This window comes from Poromitra crassiceps, assembly GCF_964638095.1.
Source record: "Poromitra crassiceps genome assembly, chromosome: 7".
Lineage (NCBI taxonomy): Eukaryota > Metazoa > Chordata > Actinopteri > Beryciformes > Melamphaidae > Poromitra > Poromitra crassiceps.
The window spans coordinates 9,503,856-9,526,201 of NC_139628.1; the positions used below are offsets into that span (position 1 = coordinate 9,503,856).

General features: G+C 45.3%; 2 protein-coding genes across 3 annotated transcripts in view; both read left to right on the forward strand.

The window, feature by feature from the left end:
- The window catches only part of LOC310779399 (NLR family CARD domain-containing protein 3-like), a gene marked incomplete at its 3' end in the record, with an annotated part of 274,039 nt that overhangs the window by 14,452 nt on the left and 237,241 nt on the right, over positions 1–22,346 (forward strand). The window lies entirely within an intron of this gene.
- LOC310780162 (protein NLRC3-like) overlaps positions 10,643–22,346 on the forward strand; it is a 58,921-nt gene continuing 47,217 nt past the window's right edge. The window contains exons 1-6 of one of the 2 annotated variants that reach the window (XM_083640725.1): positions 10,643–10,761; positions 13,311–13,401; positions 14,014–14,286; positions 15,379–17,173; positions 17,816–17,989; positions 18,362–18,535. In XM_083640725.1, the coding sequence (XP_083496851.1) occupies positions 13,320–13,401; positions 14,014–14,286; positions 15,379–17,173; positions 17,816–17,989; positions 18,362–18,535 (2,498 nt within the window). In that variant the 5' untranslated portion in view covers positions 10,643–10,761; positions 13,311–13,319. Of the gene's footprint in view, positions 10,762–13,276; positions 13,402–14,013; positions 14,287–15,378; positions 17,174–17,815; positions 17,990–18,361; positions 18,536–22,346 lie in introns of those variants that run through there. The other variant, XM_083640724.1, reaches the window with a different exon arrangement.

Consider the following 22,346-nt stretch of genomic DNA (forward strand, 5'->3'; position numbering starts at 1 on the left):
ATAAAATATGGGTTACACCCTGCCTTTTCGAAACCCCCCCACTCCGAAGATCGACCTCCATTCTTCGTAATGGAGGGGTTTTCCCATTTTTTTAAAGGCACCGCTATTCCGAATTGGGACAACCCCTCCATTTCGAAACCCCCCCACTCCGAAATTGATTTTCAAGTCCATATTTCTCCGAGTTTCCTGGCTGCATCAAACACTGCAACTCATTGTTTTTTATTGAAAATATGCATAGGCGGCGCTAGACCATCGGGAATGGGGAAACTACATTTCATCAGATTTTCATAAAACAAAATCAGTTCAACCCGACTGGCATTCACAAATAAGAGCGTCCTCATCTTGCTAATATATGACTCAATGGGCTCTATTCTCCCACAGGCCATCGGCGCTATTACGGGCCTTAACCGCAAAAAAACGTGCCTTGCGCCTGTTTCGGCAAGATAGCAATAGGCTTTAGGCTGCCAAATGCGCTTTAGGCCGAATGGGCGTGGCGCAGTCCCAAAGTGGGCGTGTCGGCGCTAAATACCAGCCTAGTGATATCTTGGGACCTGGCCTACATTTAGCGCTTTGCGCTTTTGTAAAGCAGGCCTATTCTGTGCCTTCACTGCTTCTTCTCTGTCACCCTTCTCTCTCTCTCTCTCTGAGTTCCCAGCATGCATTGTGTTTCTTCATTTCGCTACTAAATAGCCACCAAATGAGCCAAAATAGATATAAAAGGTAGTTCTAAATTAATGTGTAATGGTAACACAGCCTGCCATTGTCAACATTTCAATATTGGACCAAATAAAACCTCGAAATGAAAACACCACCCTATGTGAAACATATATGTCCTCCTGGGCCTATATATACCCCTTGTCGAGTTAACGTGATTTAGAGAAGTAACAGCGGAACGCGCTTCGGAACGCGCTTCTAATGGCATCTGCTATACTGTGACGTCCCTCCAATAACTTGGCCCTATTTCACATTTAGTTTTACAATAAAAACACATTTATGCAATGACTTGACATAATGTAGGGTATATTTATGTGCATCATCCTTCCTGCAGCAGGCGAGAGAAAATGATATCTTTCTGGACAAACTTTCACCAATCTAATAGGCTATATTTTTCTAGCTGATGCATAGAACATTATTTTCACTTTGATCTTGCTATAGTGTAGCGTATTTACATGCTTGCAGTATTGAAACTGCAGTTAGATCAGAATCAGAATCAGAATCAGAAAGACTTTAATAATCCCCGGGGGGAAATTGGGACAAATCACAGCTGCTCGTTCACAAAACACACATATCCTAAAATAAATACACAGTAGTAGTGCAATAGTAAAATAAGCAGAATAGAAGAAACAAACAACACAACATAGCATGGAGTAAACAGTATACACAGTATAAACGTTAACCAGTATTACTGCGATAGGAGCAAAGTAATACTTTGCAAAGGCACTTTTCCAGTTAACCTATCTAAATTACTGCACACTGAAACATGTATTATTATTCGGCTTGCCCTATACTTTACACGTGGCTCAGCCAGACACTTTTCTAGTTAGCCTATCGGCTGGCTCAATCTCAGGGAGACTGAGCGTCTCCGAGGTGCTCTTTTAAGAGAGGCATTAAATAGGCCAATGGCCACAGGCAGGAATGATTTCTTGTGCCTCTCCGTGCTGCATCTAGGTGGAATCAGTCTCTCACTGAACGTACTCCTGTGTTTGACCAGCACGCCATGGAGTGGGTGCGAGTCATTGCTCATGATGGAGCGTAGCCTGGATAACGTTCTCTTCTCTGACACCGCAGTCAGAGAGCCCAGGTCCAGCCCCACAATGTCCCTGGCCTTACGGATCAGTTTGTTAAGTCTGTTGGCATCCGCCGCCTTCAGCCTACTGCCCCAGCACACAATAGCATAGAGGAAGGCACTAGCCACTACCGACTCATAGAACATCCTCAGCATGGTCCGGCAGACGTTGAAGGACCTCAGTCTTCTCAGAAAGTAGAGACGGCTTTGCCCCTTTTTGTAGAGTGCATCAGAGTTCTTAGCCCAGTCCAGTTTGTTGTCAATGTACACTCCAAGGTACTTGTAATCATCCACTATGTCAACACTGACCCCGTGGATTGAAACAGGGGTCACCGGAGCCTTGACCCTCCTCAGGTCCACCACCAGCTCCTTTGTCTTTGACACGTTGAGCTGCAGGTGGTTCTCCTCACACCATGTGACAAAGTTGGCCACCACATCCCGGTACTCATCTTCGTCACCATTTTTGATACATCCCACTATCGCAGAGTCGTCAGAGAACTTCTGAAGGTGGCAAGACTCAGTCAGGTAGGTGAAGTCCGTGGTGTAGATGGTGAAGAAGAAGGGAGAGAAGACCGTCCCCTGTGGAGCTCCAGTATTACTGACCACTCTGTCTGACACACAGTTCTGTAAGCGCACATATTGTGGTCTGCCAGACAGGTAATCCACAATCCAGGCCACCAGGGGGGCATCCACTCGCATCGCCGTCAGCTTCTCGCCCAGTAGAGCCGGCCTGATGGTGTTGAACGCACTGGAGAAGTCAAAGAACATGACTCTCACAGTGCTGGCTGGGTTGTCCAGGTGAGCGTAGGCACGGTTGGTCAGGTAGATGACCGCGTCCTCCACTCCCAGTCGGGGCTGGTAGGCGAACTGGAGGGGGTCAAGGGATGATTTGACTATAGGCCTGAGCTGCTGCAGGACGAGTTTCTCCAGGGTCTTCATGATGTGGGACGTCAAAGCTACCGGCCTGTAGTCATTGGAGCCGCTGGGTCTTGGCTTTTTCGGTACAGGAACGATACAGGACGTTTTCCACATCACGGGGACCTTTTGGAGACTCAGGCTCTTGTTGAAGATCAGCTGCAGTACATCACACAGCTGGGGGGCACAGGCTTTGAGCACCATAGGGCTGACGCCATCCGGGCCAGCTGCTTTTCTCGTGTGTAGTCTCATCAGCTGATTCTTCACCTGGTCCGCTGTGATGGTCAGCGTGGGTGGGGGGGAGGGTGGCATCCTCAGCTCTGACGCCCTTCGGGGGGGGGGGGGGAGGAGGAGGGGGGGGGGATGTGACCTCGTCTCTGGGTGACGGGGTATGAGGGGGGGGGGGGGAGGGGGGCCATCAAGTGGGCCATCAGCCGGAGCCAGAGAGAGGGCGGGGGGGGGGGAGAGTGTGGCGGGGGCTGCTGTTGGAATGCAGCCGTCAGGAGAGTCAGGAGAGTCGGGGGAGGGGGCACCCGGGCCAGCTGCATCAAACCTGTTGAAAAACAGATTCAATTCATTGGCCCGATCAACCCCCCCCTCCACCCCCCCGCCCCCTGCATTGTTAAAGCCCGTGATGGCTCTCACACCTCTCCACACCTCTCTCATATTGTTCTGCTGAAGCTTTGCCTCCAGCTTTGCCCTATAGCACTCTTTAGCTACTCTAATGCTCGCTTTCAGTTCTCCCTGGATGGCTCTGATCCTGTCTCTGTCCCCCGACCTAAATGCACTTTTCTTGGCGTTCAGGATGGCCTTAATGTCTTTAGTTACCCAAGCTTTGTTGTTTGGAAAACATTTTATTTCCTTTGTGGGTATGTTGCAGTCCACACAAAAGTTTATGTAGTCCGTAATGCACTCTGTGATTCCATCTATATCCTCTCCATGTGGGTCACAGAGTGCCTGCCAGTCCGTTACCTCAAAGCAGGCTCTAAGCGCCTCAGTTCCCTCCTCTGACCATACCCTCACTGTCCTGGAGGATACAGGCAGCTTTTTTACCATCGGGGTATATCTAGATCTGAGGTAGACTAGGTTGTGGTCGGCGCGGCCAAGCGGGGGGAGGGGTGACGAAGAGTAGGCAGCATCCTTCACGTTCGCGTACATCAAGTCAATAGTTTTATCGCCCCTAGTGCTACAGCTCACGTACTGTTTAAAGTTGGGCAGTGTCTTTGACATAGTCACGTGATTAAAATCTCCTGATATCAGTATCAATGCACTCGGGTGCTTAGATTGGAGTCCCGCAATAGCGTTGTGGATAATGTCACACGCTGATATCGGATTAGCGGAAGGTGGGATGTAAATCGCCACAACAATCACATGAGAGAATTCCCTAGGTACGTAGTATGGCCGTAATCCCACGGCTAAAAGCTCCGTGTCAGGTGAACACGAGCGTTCTTTAATGCTGATATGGGCCGGATTACACCATTTATTGTTAACAAGAATGGCAAGGCCACCTCCCTTACTTTTACCGCTCGAAGTGCTATTACGGTCTGCCCGTATAGTCTGGAAGCCATCAATAGATGCGTTGCAGTCCGGAATGTCCTTATTTAGCCAGGTTTCCGTGAAGCACATTAGGCTGCACTCGCGAAATTCCCTCTGAGTCCTCGTCAGACCTGTTAATTCCTCCATTTTATTCGATATCGATCTGACGTTGCCCATCATCAGCGAGGGGAGATTAGGCTTGAATCTCCGACGTTCTCTTCTGGCTTCGTTTTTTCTCTGCCTCGCTCTCCTGCCTCTCCCCCTCCTACCACGCCGTGCATTCTTTATCAGTTAGATTGGTTTGAGAAGCATAATAATATGGAATAATAGCCTATAATGCAGACAGACAGGCTGGATGAAGGGAGGGGGGGGGGGGGGGCAGAGCGTTTGGCTTTCGTCTGGTTTTGCGGGATCACTGGAATTGGAGCTAAAAAGGCAAGCGTGCACTTATCCAATGAGCATGACGGTGCATAATTTTACGCCTAAAAGGCGTGGTTGTAATGCTTTGGGCTGCATCTAGCGCCAGCACGACGATATCAAGTGCGCCTTTCCACGCCCACTGCTTTGATCTGCGCCTGCCGCTCGGCCTAGAAACTGCGCCGATGCAACGATAGGGGCCAATGAACCTTATTCAACTGTGAGCATTTGACTCAAAGTTCAAATAAAAAAAAATTCAAACACTTTTCACGGTATGAATGTGGGCATGTGTAACAGCTCACCTTTAGATGTGTAGAAAACATAATTTATGATTAGATCCTGTTGGCGTGTCAGGAGATATAAATAATCAGTTGAATATGCTGCTGTGGAACAGATCCTTGCGCTCTCGGATTACGCATTTGACAAACTTAACAAACTGTATGGCAAGACAACATAAATGAACAATGTTTAGTGATTGTAGAGATATCTCTGTGCACCTGCAGAAAACTGCGAGCCAGGAATGCGCAAGACCACACCTGGTATTTAGACCAGCAGAGTGGAAAGTCTGTGTGCCAAAAAAAAAAAAAAAAAAAACACTGCTCCGGCCCGATACACGCTTTAGACTAGAGTGTGCGTTGTCAAGGTGTAGCCTATTTCTTTGCGGAGTGGGGGAGAAAGCAAGCGGGACAGCTGTGCCCAGTCCCTGAGCAGCGGCTCGTGCGATTCTGAACAACACAGAGTGCAAACATGTCTGTGATCCACAGCTGATTTTAGGATGTATCCAACGTTCACATTCCTGTATCTATCTGAATGCAGCAGGCTCGTGTTTACTGCTATTGACGGTTTTAACTTGACAACAAAAACATTCTAAATTGAACCCCCGCTCACTTCCTGTTGCAGTGTTTGCTATGGACATAAAAGAAAAAAAAACATTCAAGTGCAGGACTGACCATTCCGTGAAAACCGTCTATACAGCTGAGCAGCGAAAACAAAAGTAACGATGTTGAGTGAATATTTCTGCAGTTTGCCGAATGCTGAGAAAAAGTGCTGTGGGGTTGCGCTCTGGTGAAAACCGTCTATAGTGAAATTATATGAAGACAGTGACATATAATTAAAAAAACAATGAGTTGAAACGTTTATTTCAAGCTGCAGGAATGCAGTAAACTTGGAGAAATATGGACTTGAAAATCAATTTCGGAGTGGGGTGGTTAAATCAAATTTCGGAGTGGGGGGGTTTCGGAATGGGGGGGTTCTGAGTGGGGGGGTGTCGGAAAGGTGGTGTTTCGGAATGGAAGGCGGTCCCCGGACGTTCAATATTAATAAACTAAATGAGCGAGTAAACGGAGGAGCAGTGAGCTGCTCTGCTCTGTCGCTGTCTGTCTGGGTGCAGCAGGGATGTTTGTTGTAGGCACCGTCACATCACAGCAGGGCGGGGCTTCAGGGCTCTGACTGGCCGGGGGTGCAAGCCCCGCTCAGTTGAACTGTACGATAATGACTAATGAGCATACAGTAGCAACACAGAGTAGCCAATAGGAGCTTAAGGCTGCTTTATACTCACCATGCCGTGAAGGGCGCGGGGGTGGAGCGAGGGCCGCCAGCGTCAAATGGCGTCAATGTGTTGGGCGTGGTTGGGCGCTACCTCCGTAGGGCACCCACCGTGTACCTGAAGATTTTTCTCACAGCGCGACCAACACTGAGTTTCCCCACATTTCTTGACTCATGTGGTAGGCTGAACTTTGATTTGCAACTGTTAGTTTTTAGTCATTTCACCAAGTAAATGTGTTGTGTTGCCTGAGAACTGAAATGGCTATTCAGTAAAAACAAGTTTGGTGATTCATTCATGTGCTGATGTATGGTCGTTTGAGAGTGAAAGCGCACTCAGTACTACACATAATAGCGTTTCATTGCGACTTTTCACGGGCTGTTCTCACTATTACCATTGTACAATACAATACATGCTGATCACTTGGCTGATCACTTCTGAGTATAAAAGCATCTGCCCCAGCGCGAGGTCTGCACGGTGACTCGCGGAGCTCCACCCCACGGAGCTTGCTCGAGTATAATAAGCCCTAGACACTATAGTCTTGCTGAAGCGTGTATGCAGAATGCTACTGTATTGATACGGCATGCTGTGACGTGTGTCTGCACAACCCGTTCTCACTCCGAGCGCGTAGCATATTGACGCTTTGTCCCGTCCCTTGTGCGCCGCTTGTTACTAACATGGTACCCTTGAGCGACACATGAAACGACTTGGGCTTTCCGACTAAACTCAATGCAAACCCATGGAAGTCATCTTTGACGCTTATGGCAACTGCTCCCCCATTAGCCTAACTGCTCCCCCGTTAGCCTAACTGCTCCCCCATTAAGGTCTGGAGGAGCTAACCTCTCCCAGACCCTAACCCTAACCTCTCCCACCCCATGCCTAAACCTAACCTCTCCCAGACCCTAACCCTAACCCTAACCTCTCCCACCCCATGCCTAAACCTAACCTCCCCCAGACCCTAAACCTAACCTCTCCCACCTCCCACGCCTAAACCTAACCTCCCCCCAGACGCTAATGGGGAGCAGTTGACTAATGGGGGAGCAGTTAGGCTAATGGGGGCGCAGTTGCCATAAGCGTCAAAGTTGACTTCTATGGGTTTGCATTGAGTTTAGTCGGAAAGCCCAAGTCGTTTCATGGGTCGCTCAAGGGTACCATGTTAGTAACAAGTGGCGCATAAAGGACGGGACAAAGCGTCAATATGCTACGTGGTCGGAGTGAGAACGTGTTGGTCTGCGTAGTGTACGTGGTCACACGTTGCTGCTGTTTAAGCTAGTAAAGTGTCAAAAGTAAACTGGTTCCAGTGTTTTCTAGTGTTTCAGCTCAGTGTTCAAGTGGCTGATTTAAGTGTTGATCAGAGTGATGGTCTGTGGGTAGAAACTGTCTTTGTGTCTGGTGGTTTTGGCGTACAGTGCTCTGTAGCACCTGCCAGAGGGGAGGAGTTCAAACAGATCATGGCCAGGGTGAGATTAGTTAGTCAAGTCAAGTCAAGTCAATTTTATTTGTATAGCGCATTTACAAGCGGCTGAGCCGCAACCAAAGTGCTTCACAAAAGTGCAAGAAGGCATAAACAAGTGATATACGCTATATAAAGCATTAAAAATATAATAAAATAAGTAGAAGAGTTAAAAGACATTGACTAGCTACACAGCAAAAGAAAATTAAAAAGGTGGCTGAGGGCTTTATTTAAAGGCTAATTCAAAAAGGTGGGTCTTCAAGTGGGATTTGAAAGTGTCCAGGGTCTGAGCTGCATGGATGCGGAGAGGGAGGTAGTTCCAGAGTCTATAGGGCTGTTACTGCAAAGGCTCTGTCCCCCCTGGTTTTTAACCTGGACCTGGGCACCTCCAAAAGCAGGTGGTCGGCTGACCGTAGTGCTCTGGAGGGGGTATGGTGGTGTAAGAGATCGGACAGGTATGTGGGGGCTAGACCATGGAGGGATTTGTACGTGATGAGCAGAAGCTTAAAGTCGATGCGGTATCGGATGGGGAGCCAGTGTAGTGATGCAAGCACCGGGGTGATGTGCTCATGCTTTTTTGTGCAGGTGAGGAGTCGGGCGGCTGCATTCTGGACCAACTGTATAGGCGACAAAGCTGTGATTGGCCGATACCAGTATAAAGGGCATTGCAATAGTCCAGTTGTGATGTTATGAAGGCGTGTATAACTGTGGCTAGGTCCCTCTGGGGCAGGTAGGCCTTGGTCTTGGCTAGGGTTCTCAGGTGAAAGAAACTTTTCCTAACCACTGCACTAACCTGCTTCTCGAACTTGAAAGCACTGTCAAGGATCACGCCGAGGTTTCTGACAGAGGTCCGGATGGTAGAGGCGAGGGGGCCTAGGGCATCAATGGAGGGGGCGGGGGGGGTTTTCCCAAAGATGATGATCTCCGTCTTGCTCTCATTGAGGTTGAGGAAGTTAGCGCCCAACCATTCTCTGATGTCAGCCAGACAGTCGAGAAGTGGCTGGAGTGCAGCCACTAGTAGTGAGGATCTTTCCTGCCCTTTTCTTGACTCTGGAGGAGTACACGTCTTGTCTCCAATTTCAAGGCCTGAGGCAGTCAAATTCCTATCAAACCTAGTCTTGTTTCTCTCTGTTACTTTCTGGGCATTTCGAGACGCCTGGTAGCTGTCTTCTAAACGAGCTGTGAGGTATTGTACGTACTGTGAATGAGATTTCTACTGATCTGCTTTCAAGGGCAATCCATAAGATAGGTCAACAGGCAGTCGGGGTTTACGCCCGGACATTAACTCATAGGGATTGAACCCTGTTACCTCATTACGTGTACAATTGTATGTATGCATAGGCAATTCCAGGCTTTCCAACCTGGGGGTGCACCATCACGGTCGAAAGTGTACCCCATTAGGGGGGTTTCCAGGGGGGGCAGTGCCCCCCTGCCCGAAGATTTTCTTTTACATTTTAAAGTAAAATGCATTAATCTGGTACACTCTGAGAGCAAAATGAAGAGGCTAGTAGATCTATGAAGAACTACACACATCACAATAATATCCTCTTCACTATGCTGTGGTTTTACAACGGTGAATGTTGAATACTAATGTTGAATATAATGAAATATAGATATATTACGACACATTATATATATGTATTACATATATATACAGTATATATATACAGTATATATATATATATATATATATATATATATATATATATATATATATATATATATATATATATATATATACATATACAGTACCGTAAATCCTCTAATAGTGACCGGGGCCTTTATTTACTGAGCCGCAGAGAGCCCCCGGCCTTTGTTGGAGTGAGGCCTATATTAGAGTAGAGGCCTTTATTTCTTAAAATTAAACTCTCATGGACAAACTCCTTTATTTTCATGACTTTTATTGCAAAATATTGCATAAAACCAAACAACGCAAATAAATATTGGTGGTCACTCACTCACTCAGTATCCTCCTCCTCATCTAGTATGTCGGTCTCCTCAGCGTCCTCATCATCATCAACATCATCCAGAACAACAAGTTCATTGTTGACCAGTTCCTCTTCATCTTCCTCATCCTCGGCTGCCTGTCTGTTCTCCTGGTCCCGCTGACGCAGCTGGGCGAGAGCCTCCCGTCCAGCGGCGCAGGGCTGTCCCTGCTTGAAGCAGTGGATGAGGTTGTCTTCACTCCCGTCAGTTTTCACAGACTGTCCACAAACTTGGAAGGACTTTTTGATCAGATCCTTGTCCAGCTTGTCCCAGGCGGCGATCACCCAGTCCACAAGCAGGCGTCGGGCAGGCGCTTTTAGGTTTCCACCTCCATCTGTGTACTGCTTATCTGCGTCCCCAGTCATCCACTGGTCGTAGGCATCATGCAGGCTCTGCTTGAAGGGCTGATTCCACATCACACTGTCCCGAATTTTCCGCTATATTGCACAACGCTCTCTTTAAACTTAACATCAAACTTTGGTCTGGTTCGTTTGGTTGGTGCCATGTTTGTTTTTATTTCTCTGGTTTGTCTGCGTTACGTCCATTTACGTCACACGGTAGATGCGTTGTGTTATGGGAAATTTACAGTACCGTATTCACCGTAGTTTTTGCTCCTTCATTTTTTGTTTTTTTTTACCCAGCCTGTATTGAGGGAGGGGACTTTATTTGTCTGTGCAGGCCGTGCCCCGTCCTATATTAGAGTAGATGCCTGTAATGGAATAGAGGCCACTATTAGAGGATTTACGGTATATATATATATATATATATATATATATATATATATATATATATATATATATATCGATTGGATTTTGTTTAAATCGTTTACATGTAGACATTTATTGTTTTATTATCTGGCCACAAGGGGGTGCACGTGCATCCGGTGCACCAATGTAAAATCGCCAGTGTACAGTACTAAGAGTTTTGCAAACTCTTTCCAATGTGACTTTTGCTTGTTCTCCAATGTTCCTAACATGCCTAACAATATTCTGTTAAATCTTTCGACAGGGTTACCCCATGGGTAGTATGGAGTTGTTCTGATTTTCTGAATACCTGCGACTTCACATAGCTCCTTGATCAATCTGGATTCAAAATCAGGCCCTTGGTCGCTGTGCAACTGCTCAGGTATGCCATAACAAACAAAAAAGTCATCCCACAAGCAACTGTCCTCACTTCTGGTTGGGTGTGGGAACTGTGATCGCAAACTTAGTGGTCAGTGTACAGTTTTTTTTTATATTATAATTTTTGGTGCATTTCGCCTTTATTTTTTTTATATAGGACAGTAGGTAGACAGGAAAGGTGGGGGGAGAGAGAGGGGATGACATACAGCAAAGGACTGCAGGTCGGATTCTAACCCGGGTCGGCCGCGCGAAGGGCCGAGCCTTCGTAGTATGCGTGCTACCAGGTGAACTACCAGGACGCACAGGTTTTTGTTTTTCTCACTGGCATCTGGAGGACTGCTCCAAACGTATTTTCATTGTACTTGTACAGTGACAATAAAGTTACTTACTTATGGATATCCTTTGTGTTGCTACTATCGTCTCTAGGGGTCTCGTAGTCTTTGGGCTCTATCGTTGCATCGGCCTATGAACTGCGCTCAACGCCAGACGCAGCCCAGAGTAGTGGGCGTGGACCAGCGCACTTGATATTTTGGTATCAGCGCTACACGCAGCATTAAGCATTACAACCACGCCTTTTAAGTGTAAAATTATGCACTATCTGCTCATTGGGTAAGTGCAGTAAACGAATCACATGCTTCACTTTTCAGTTCCAATTCCACGGAGCGATCCAGTCCGGCTTCAGAAAAGCCGAGAGCTCTGATCTCCCCCCCTCCCTTTTATCCCCTCTGTGTCTCCATATGTAGGCTATTATTCCATATTATTCTCAAACCAATCTAAATGCAGTTGAAATACTGCAAGCATGTAAATACGCTACACTATAGCAAGATCAAAGTGAAAATAATGTTCTAAACGCATCAGCTAGAAAAATATAGCCTATCCCTATATGATGAGATTAATTAGATTGGTGAAAGTTTGTCCAGAATGATATCGTTTTCTCTCCCCTGCTGCACAGGTAGGATGATGCACATAAATATAGCCTACATTATGTAAAGTCATTGCAGAAATGTGTTTTTATTGTAAAACTAAATGTGAAGTAGGGCCAATTTATTGGAGCAGACATCACAGTATAGCACATGACAGTAGAAGCGTGTTACGCTGTCACTTATCTAAATCACGTTAAATCGACAAGGGATATATATAGGCCCAGGATGACATATATGTTTCACATAGGGTTGGGTTTGGATTTCGCAATTTGATTTTGTCCTATATTGAAATGTTCTACAATAGCATGTTGTGGAACATTACACATTATTTAGATCTATTTCGATGTACTTTTCTATCTATTTAGGCTAATTTCGATGCGATTTATTATCGAAATGTATTAGCCCAATGCATGCTGGGAGATTTCACATGTCTGGCTGTTGCAGGGAAGCCAGGCAGTGAATGTTTGCCCAGAATGATCTTGTTTTCTCTCGCCTTCACGGCACAGGTAGGATGATGCAATAGCCTCTGAATGTCACAGGCTCAAAACTGTCATGTTAGAAAAAACTGTCATGTTGTTATACTATGTACGGTAGAACAACTTATTTTTTCTGAGAGAGAGAGAGAACCGGCAAACTTTTTTTCAAGCAGTCATATTGTGTCAGACTGATGAGCAAGAGAGAGGGAGTGACACAGAGAGAAGGGACAGAGGAAAGGGCAGAGGAGCGCTCCGCGCAACCAGTGCACTGAATAGGCCTGGTTTTCAAAAGCACAAAGCGCTAAATTAACGCCAGGTGGGAAGATATCATTAGGCCGGTATTTAAGGCCGAAACGCCCATTCTCGCCCATTCTGGGACTGCGCCACGCCCATTTAGCCTAAAGCGCATCTCGGGGCCTAAAGCCATGTTGATATCTTCTAAGGCACGTTTTTTTGCGTGTAAGGCCAGTTTTTGCGCCGAAGGCCTATGGGAGAATAGGGCCCTTTATGTTTACCAGGGGCGCTGCTTTTTCAGGAAGACCTTTTCTGCAAAACATTTACAAAATTTCCTGTAAAACTAGTTGGTATGTAACCTGGTCTCCATCCTGCCTTTTCCGGTATAATACATCGTCATGTAGTTCCAATAGATTCCATTCCCTTAGCAGGATTATTGACGATTTTCTCAGACCCTGAGTAAACCATGGTTTATCGACAGGTGTGTATGCTATCTGGAGAAGTGGAGGAGCACACCTATATGAGGAACCCCACCCCTATTTTACAATTGTAAAAACAAACCCTTGGAGAAAAGGCGTGGGAGCTCCGCTCCCCTGTGCTCCCACAGCACTACAACCCTGTTTATCTGTGTTACTGGATACAATCTTGCCTGGTTTCACAAGTGGAAAACAAATGTTGAAAGCAGAGTTGAATAGAGATAAGACAATTTAATAGGGTAAATGTGGATCTGGTTGCTTATACACAGCGTGAAGTATCATCAATCAGCCTTTCAAAGTGTTCATGATTTCATTTGCTGAAGATTCTGCCTTTTTATTTTTTAATTAATTGTTTATATTTTAATTTTTTTTCAGACCATTTCTGACACTTTACAATAGATAAAGTTGGTTCTTGGAGTTGGATATTTCCTGTGATTTTATCAGGGAGCAACAATGGCGACGGATAAAGAGAAGGGCTTGCAAGCGCTGAAGGATTTGAAAGAGGCAGAGTTCAACATGAAGGATCTAATGCAGAGTTAAGTCATGGGAAGATTAAAAAGGGGACATTTGAAAAAAGATAGAAGTTATCTAAACATGCCAACAATTTATATAAAGTGCAGGCTGTCATTGTATCTACTTTTGTTGACCTACATCCAGACAATAGATGTGCAGAGAGACAGGCAGCCTTGTGAGAGTATGTGTTCATTGTATTGTATTTGTGTTTAGTAATTTCTATGGATTTATAATAGACAGTGGGTGAATTCTCACTTTAGTCACCTTGTACATGTTGCATCGTCACTTTATCCATAACGCCAGTAAAGAGGGTCCTCAGGGGTATCAGAAAATCGAATTAGATCAAGCAGCCATAGAACAGAATGATTAAAGGCAATTATCAGGAAAAACACAAACAGCCTACTATTTCACCAGCGATAAATCTGACAATTTGATTATTTGTGATTTTGATATATTAATTGATCGATTTCAGACAGTAACATTTTGGAGATAGAAAATAAGCAGACATAAACATATATTTTTCAAATGAAAGCCTTCATGTTGTAATCCTTCAGAAGCAAAGTAGCCTGATATAAGCTGATTTTAGCCTGGTCCTCACTCCAACCAGCTCATTTTTCATTCCCTTTCTCTTCAGAGCAACACTTTGTGGATGAACATCGGGATGAGCTGATCCAGAGAGTGGCGATGGTCGCACCGATCTTGGATAAACTCCTGAAGGAGAATGTTGTCACGCAAGAAGGCTACAACAATGTGATATCTAAACCTACCACCCAGGAGCAGATGAGGGAACTGTATACGTCACTGAATGCTAGTGGGAATAGAGGCAAAGATATATTCTGTGATATCCTTAAGAAAGAGCAGAAATTTCTTGCAGAGGACCTTGAGAAACGGGACAATCAAGAAAATGGTAAGTTGGACAGTGATTAACAGAAGAACATCTAAGAGCAAGGGGCACTTAATTGGGTGGAAGATATGGGCAGAAATAGATGTTATGGAGTAGAATACTCTTCAGTTTATTGCATATTATATATATTGTTATGTATATGTGTACTATTTGTGAACATGTACATGGGTTCGCTGCATGTATCCCCAAGTCTGCTTTGTAGACACCTTGCTTGTTTCGGGTTAGTGCTTGATTATTATTATTAGTGATTGAGTAATTGATGTGCTGCCCCAGCCATGATAGACTCCTCTACCAGCCTACTTAAGCCTGTTACAAGCAGCTGAGACTATGGCTGATGATGGTTTGGAGACCAAAACGTTACTTTTTATTTTTTATGTTTGTATCACTTGTTACTTTTTTTGCATTATGGTGAATTAAAGCCGGATTTTTTGCATCCGTATGCCTAATTTTTTTTAAGTGTGCGAGGCCTCTTCACTCTTTGTTTGGACTATTTACCTGGCCTCACGCACCTTGAGCAATCGGTTGTAAGCCTGAGTTTTAAAGAGCGCAAACTTGCTCTGCTACTACAGAAACTAGATGTGAAATTTAATTGTTTATATTTTAATTTGAATTGCTCAATTTGAATAGATGCATTAAGAACTTGATTCTCACTTTAGTCACGTTGTACATGTTGCATCATCACTTTCTCCATAATCCCAGTAATGTAGTTCCTCAGGGGTATCAGGCCTTTTATACAATCATTACCAATGTTATGTGTATTGTCTGAAAGGTTTCCCCCCCAAGTAGTTTACATACATGAACATAACAAACAGCATGAGAAGTGCAGCTAGCTGTTTGGTTAACATACACAACCAGAGCTTTATGGGAATCAGCACAGTGTGGAATCCGATTGGTTGCATGAAACTCCTGGTTGTGTAATAATAACCGACTCAACAACAGCTACCTTATACCTTACACCAGTCAGGACCTGTTGTCCACCCAGCAGTAATGAGCTGAATAGAGTCCGTTGAGTTGCAAATGTGTAAATTATCATTAAATGATTGCATTACTCTTTACTTGCCTCTCATTGATTTACTCTGTTGTTTATTCATTTAGAAACGTCTGCAGAGTGTCAACGTCAACACAAATGTAATATGAAGGAGAAATTTCAGTGTTTGTTTGAGGGGATTGCTAAAGCAGGAAACCCGACACTTGGGAATCAGATCTACACGGAGCTTGCCATGACAGTGGGAGAGAGTGGAGGTGTCAATGATGAACATGAGATCACACAGATTGAAGCAGCATCCAGAAGCCAGAGACCAGAAACACCAATCAAATGTCAAGACATCTTTAAACAGTTATCTGGAAGAGATAAACCAACCAAGACAGTGATGACACAGGGAGTGGCTGGCATTGGGAAAACAGTCTTAACAAAGAAGTTTACTCTGGACTGGGCTGAAGACAAAGCCAACGAGGATATAGAGTTCACATTTCCATTCACTTTCAGAGAGCTGAACCTGCAGAAAGATAGAGTGTGCAGCTTGGTGGAGCTTATTCATCACTTCTTTCCTAAGATTAAAGAAGCCGGAATCTACAGCTTTGACAAGTTTAACGTTGCGTTAATTTTTGACGGTCTGGATGAGTGTCGACTTCCTCTAGACTTCCAGAATAACGAGATCCTGACTGATGTTACAGAGTCAGCATCACTGGACGTGCTGCTGACAAGCCTAATCAGGGGGAATTTGCTTCCCAAAGCTCGCATATGGATAACCACCCGACCTGCAGCAGCCAATCAGATCCCTGATGAGTATGTTGACGTGGTGACAGAGGTGAGAGGCTTCAATGACCTACAAAAGGAGGAGTACTTCAGGAAGAGATTCACAGATGAGGAGCAGGCCAACAGAATCATCTCCCACATCAAGACCTCACGAACCCTCCACATCATGTGCCACATCCCAGTCTTCTGCCACATGATTGCTAATGTTCTGGAGTCTGTGTTGAATACCAATAAGAGAGAAGACCTTCCCAAGACCCTGACTGAGATGTACATCCACTTCCTGGTGATTCAGACAAAACGGCAGAACGTCAAGTTTCATGGGAAGACTGAGAAAGATTCACACTGGACACCAGAGAATAAGAAGATGATTCTCTCTCTGGGAAAACTGGCTTTTGAGCAGCTGGAGAAAGGCAATCTGATCTTCTATGAAGAAGACCTGAAAGAGTGTGGCTTTGATATCACATCAGCCTCAAAGTACTCAGGAGTGTTCACACAGATATTTAAAGAGGAGCGTGGTGGGTGGGGGGACAAGGTGTTCTGCTTTGTCCATCTGAGCCTTCAGGAATTTCTGGCTGCTGTTCATGTCATGGTCTCATTCATCGATTCTGGTGTCAATCTGCTGTCAGAACCACAATCAAAATCCCTGTGGTCTCTGAAGTTAGGAGTCAAATCTAAACCAAATGTCTACCAGAGTGCTGTGGACAAGGCCTTAGAGAGCCAAAATGGACATCTGGACTTGTTCCTGCGCTTCCTCATGGGCCTTTCACTGCAGACCAATCAGAAACTCCTACGAGGCCTGCTGACACAGAGAGCAAGTAGCTCACAGACCAATCAGAAAACAGTCCAGTACATCAAGGAGAAGATAAAGAAGAATCTGTCTCCAGAGAGAAGCATCAATCTGTTCCATTGTCTGAATGAGCTGAATGACCGTTCTCTAGTGGAGGAGATCCAACAGTCCCTGACATCAGGAACTCTCTCCACAGGCAAACTCTCCCCTGCTCATTGGTCGGCTTTGGTCTTCATCTTACTGTCATCAGAAGAAGAGTTAGACGTGTTTGACCTGAAGAAATACTCTGCTTCAGAGGAGGCTCTTCTGAGGCTGCTGCCAGTGATCAAGGCCTCCAATAAATCTGTGTAAGTGCTTAGAAAACTGGATAGATTGAAACAAGGAGAAAATCAATGCTCTTGTTTGTCTCTATCACTAATTGCCAGACACTCACTCACTGATTCCCCATTGTTGAAACAGACATGTGTGGGTCTTGGCCATAGGGATAGGTACGTGCTAGAGAGCCGGGATTTGAGGGGTGTGTAGGGTTATTGACTAGGGACCTATGTGGGGTGTTTGGGGGGAGGGGTCATAGGGATATGAAGTAGGTGACATATAACAGTGACATATTATGTGTGTTGCTTGGGGGGGCGGGGAATCAAGAGAGTGCTGTGGTCTAAAAGGTTTGTGATCGTTCAGGAGCTCACACTCACACATACATTCATACCTGCAAGCTGACCAGTACAAGTCTGATCTGCTCGCCACAGGAGCATTTGGGGTGAAGGGCCTTGCTCAAGGGCACCTCAGTGGTGGTAATGCGTTCCACCTATCCCACCCAGATTTACCCTGCCATTAGTACAATTTTCAAAATTGTGAACTATGAACGTGAACTACTTCATTTAAAGCTGTGTGAACTGAACTTTGGGCTAGCTTTTATGTGAACTTGCACAACAGTGGACAGCAGTCTGGGTCTGGCTTAACTAGGCTTGCCTGGTCTTGTTCTCCTTCAGGCTGAGTGACTGCAATCTGTCAGAGAGAAGCTGTGAAGCTCTGGCCTCAGTTCTCAGCAGCCAGTCCTCTAGTCTGAGAGAGCTGGACCTGAGTAACAATGACTTGCATGATTCAGGAGTGAAACTCCTCTGTGCTGGACTGGAGAGTCCACACTGCAGACTGGAGACTCTCAGGTAATATCCATTCACTTTTTTTCCCCCTTTTTTCAATTGAATTGACACATTTCTCCGAACTAAGGTCTGTGCTGACCTGAACTGTGTTGGATTTTTTTCTGCTTAATTTTTAAAAGTTTTGATGTCAACATGTAGCACTCTTTTGTAACTCCTGTCAATTACTTTCCATGACAATATTTCACCATTCCCTCTCCTTGCATCATCAGTTGATGCAAGGATTGCAAGGATGAATTTGACTGTATTGTGCAACTATTTTACAGCTGTATACATAAAGATATCGAACATATAGCTTGCTTTGGTGTGTGTGTGTGTGTGTGTGTGTGTGTGTGTGTGTGTGTGTGTGTGTGTGTGTGTGTGTGTCTGTGTGTGTAGGCTGTCAGCCTGTATGGTCTCAGAGGAAGGCTGTGCTTCTCTGGCCTCAGCTCTGAGCTCCAACCCCTCCCATCTGAGAAAGCTGGACCTGAGCTACAATCATCCAGGAGCATCAGGAGTGACGCTGCTTTCTGCTGGACTGGAGGTTCCACACTGGAAACTGGATTCTCTCAGGTATGGAGAGGCAATATCTGCTAGAAGGCTGAGAGTCACACACATTCTCTGTCACCCTGACTATGTTTACTGTACATCAGTCGCGGCAGGTGAGCTTGAAAGCAAGGGAGGTTAGTTACTAATTTTTTTATGATTTTTTTTGTTTCTTTTGCAGTTTTAAGACAGATTTAGAGAAATATCTCAGTTTAATTTCGCATTAGGATTAGACTGTTGTGATGTCATTATTCAGTTTTAACCATCAATAATTGGTCCTTTTCTCATTATTTAATTTCTCAGAGTAAATACTGAATATTTATTTCGAGATTGTTGTCAATTATTTGTGCTCTTATGGTTATTATTAGCTTATTTACTCACTTCTACACTAGCTTAGATTGTGTTAATTATGGAAGGAATTATAGTGAAAATAGATTATCCCCCCTTTTAGCTGGGGACCCCCTTTGAAAACCACTGGCTTATAGGCTACAACTGCTGTGAGAAGCTGGTGATTTTTTGCACATTTACCAACATACTCATTTAGTTCCATTCAATTGCATGGAGGGGAAAGTTACCATCAGCTTTGAAGCGGTGCGCGTACAGCCGATGACGTTGCAGTATCCCAGTGTTTGCTTTGTTGAGATTTCAGCCTCCATGTGTACCACGCCGCCCTCTCTAAACTCGCATTGTAGAAAGTCATGTTGGGCCGCTCGCACAATACAATGCAACGACTGTCTGGCTTGTGAGCTAACTTACTGCTTGATAAAAAAAAATAGGAAAAGAGAAAGGGGAAAGTATAATATGGTGCTACTGTCTGTAAATCTATCTATTAGCCTACTGCCAGGTGGTCACAGCAAAGTGGAGGTCATCACTTCCTAGTAGGCAATGGAGCTGGATTCCACAAGATTTTCAGACGCATTCATCATTGGACAATACAATGTTAATCTTAGCAATCTATCCAATCAACAACCAATTTGGTTGAATAAATTAATTGATTGGTATTGATTGGTAAGGGCGGTTTAGGCTTCAGCTAAAAATGATTGGTTGAAAAACACATCATTTCACTGTTCCCTGTGAATTGCGAGTGTTTTTCAACCAATCATATATTTGCATTAGATAAATTAGCAAAGAAATAATTACCCTCAGGGGTAATGTTTTTGTACCGTACCCCTGAGGGCCGGGCCAGACTACTGTCTGCATGGAGCTCTCCTTTCCATCAGTGCCCTACAGGTGTCACTGTTGTTAAAGCATTTTAAGAATATAATGAATGAAAAAAGGAGCATCCGCACATCAGAAAAAACACATTTGATTGATATTTTATTAAAAAATATATATTATTATATAAAATCCCCAATCTCTTCTAAAAAATAGAGGAGGACCATCCTCCTCTCCCTCACTAGAAAAACCTCCTCTGCACATGCACACAATATTCTGTTCATTTTCTATTAGCATTCGCCCTTTAGGCTGGGTATAATCCCCTAGCGTGTCTGTTGCTGGTCTCCCAAAAATTATTCATGAGCTACAGCACGAGAAGACTGAAGAACTATGAGCGGCGTTAACCAGTGAGATGAGCCGTCATCTCACAAATCACAAATCCATGGCCGCTTCCCTCCTGGCGTTCGAAACTGTCAAGAATGCCGGTGCGGTTACATCACTGCAGATGACATGCACTACAAATGCTTTGTGTCTAGGACCGCGCCACACGGGGCTTGCTCTCCATCCCCAGCAGGCTGCCTGTCCCTACTGCAGAGAGCTGTCATATGAAAAGCTCCGCCGACGTGTGGAATACTTTGCCAACGTCGAGCTTGACGAAGCTGAAACCGCAAGCATCGCCACCGCGGCAGTCCCGCGAGTCGACCTTGCTCCACCAGCTCCCCTTACGACAGCAGCAGAGGACGATAATGGTGATGATGTCTTTTCCCTGGCCCCATCTGTCTCCCTTTCCCCACTTTCACCGTCTGGAAACTTTGGGTCCGGGAAGATGCTCACTGGAGAAAAGGCATTAAAGAAAATTCCTGTTTTTTACACCCCATTATTAAGTAATTATTATTATTATTAAAACAAGCTAACAGGCTAACAAATGAATAAACAAGACACAGATCACCAGTTACCTACCCTAGCCAACAGCAGTATGAAGCATGTCATTGGGGTTTTCAAGTGGGCACCTTCCTTCACCGATGTTTCGTTAAGTTAGGCCCACGACACCTCAAGAAGGCTTAACGGTGTAAGCCAGCGTCCTGGAAACCCCCCCCTCCATGCTACCACCGCACAACTGCATAGTACCTCAGTATCTAAGCCTAGCTATCCAGGTCGGTTCGGTATGACATTCTTAACTATACCACCACTGTCAATGATTCAGCCCTGTTGATGTGGACCATCAATCATGACCAACAACAAACAATCAATCTTACCTTAGCGAGCTCCCCAGCTAGCATGTTTCCTCTTTAGCCACAGCCATTCACTTGCTCGTTCTGCTGCCTGAGACATGTTGCTAACCGCAAGCTTCAGGCTCCGTCCCCGAATGCCCAACTCGGTTAGTAGGGCAATAATGGACTTTGCCACAAAACCATGGCAGCCCACCTCTACAGGCCACACTCGAGCCCTCCAACCTCGCTGTTCTGCCTCTGCTGCCATTTTAGCATACATAGCTTTCTTGCGCTCATAAGCCCCCAGGGGACTCTGAGTTCGATAAAATAAACTATCTTCTCTACCTCAGACCACAGTAACAAGTCCGGACGTAGCCGGGTCCTAACTATATATGCTGGGATGACTAGCTGTTCATTCAAGTCAACCCTCATTTCCCAGGCTCCACCTACACTTAGCTGCCCTAACTTGTGCCTGACCTTAATTGGTCTAATCTTTTCTCCCTCACATACAAATTTGATCTGTCTAGTCTCTTTGCTAGCAACTAGAGAATTTACTTCTAGCCGCTTTCCTCAACTGCAGCTGCCAAACATTTCAACACCTGGTTGTGACGCCAGGTGTATCGCCCCTGGGAGAGACTGACCTTACACCCTGACAGTATATGCCTCAGTGTACATACACTAGAACACAACGGGCAGGCACCATCCTCGCCCAACCACTGATTTAAGTTCTGGGGAGATGGTAGCACATCATAAGTAGCCCCTATAATAAATCTAATTCTGCTGGCCTCCATGCTCCACAACTCTCTCCACTTTCTCTTCTGGACACTCTCCCAGTTCCCCCACTGTCCTTGCTTTGCCTGCGACACTGCCTTAGTATATCTTACTGCCTCCTCTTGCCTATGTACTTCTTCAACTACCATCTTCCTCTTTTCTATTACTGATGCCTTGTTCCACACAGGTTTCCCTATGCACAACCCTAGGCCTCCACGCCCGTGCTGCACCTGGCCTATGAGATCCCTGTGAGCTGACTGTGCTTGCTGCACTGCCTCCTTTGGGTTCCACTTCCTCCCTGTTTTAACTGTGGGCGCTACACTCCTAACCACTGGATCCTTTGACTGAGTCAGAGTAATTTCCAGTCTAACCTTAGCACACTTGAACTCCTCTGTCAGGCTAGATAATGGCAATTCCAATATGCCTTTCCCATATAAGGCTGCACTGCTTAGGCAGCGTGGGACTCCGAGCCATTTCCTAATGAATGAGTTAATCATCCTTTCTAGCTTTTCTACCTTTGAAAGGGGAACCTCATACACTGTCAGTGGCCACATCAACCGAGGCAACAATCCAAACTGCAAACACCACAACTTTAACTTTCCTGGGAGCCCTGACTTGTCTATACTTGAAATACCTTAAATCATTTCCTGCCTCACCTCCTCAAACTGTCCCTTATCACTGAGACTTGCATCATACCATCT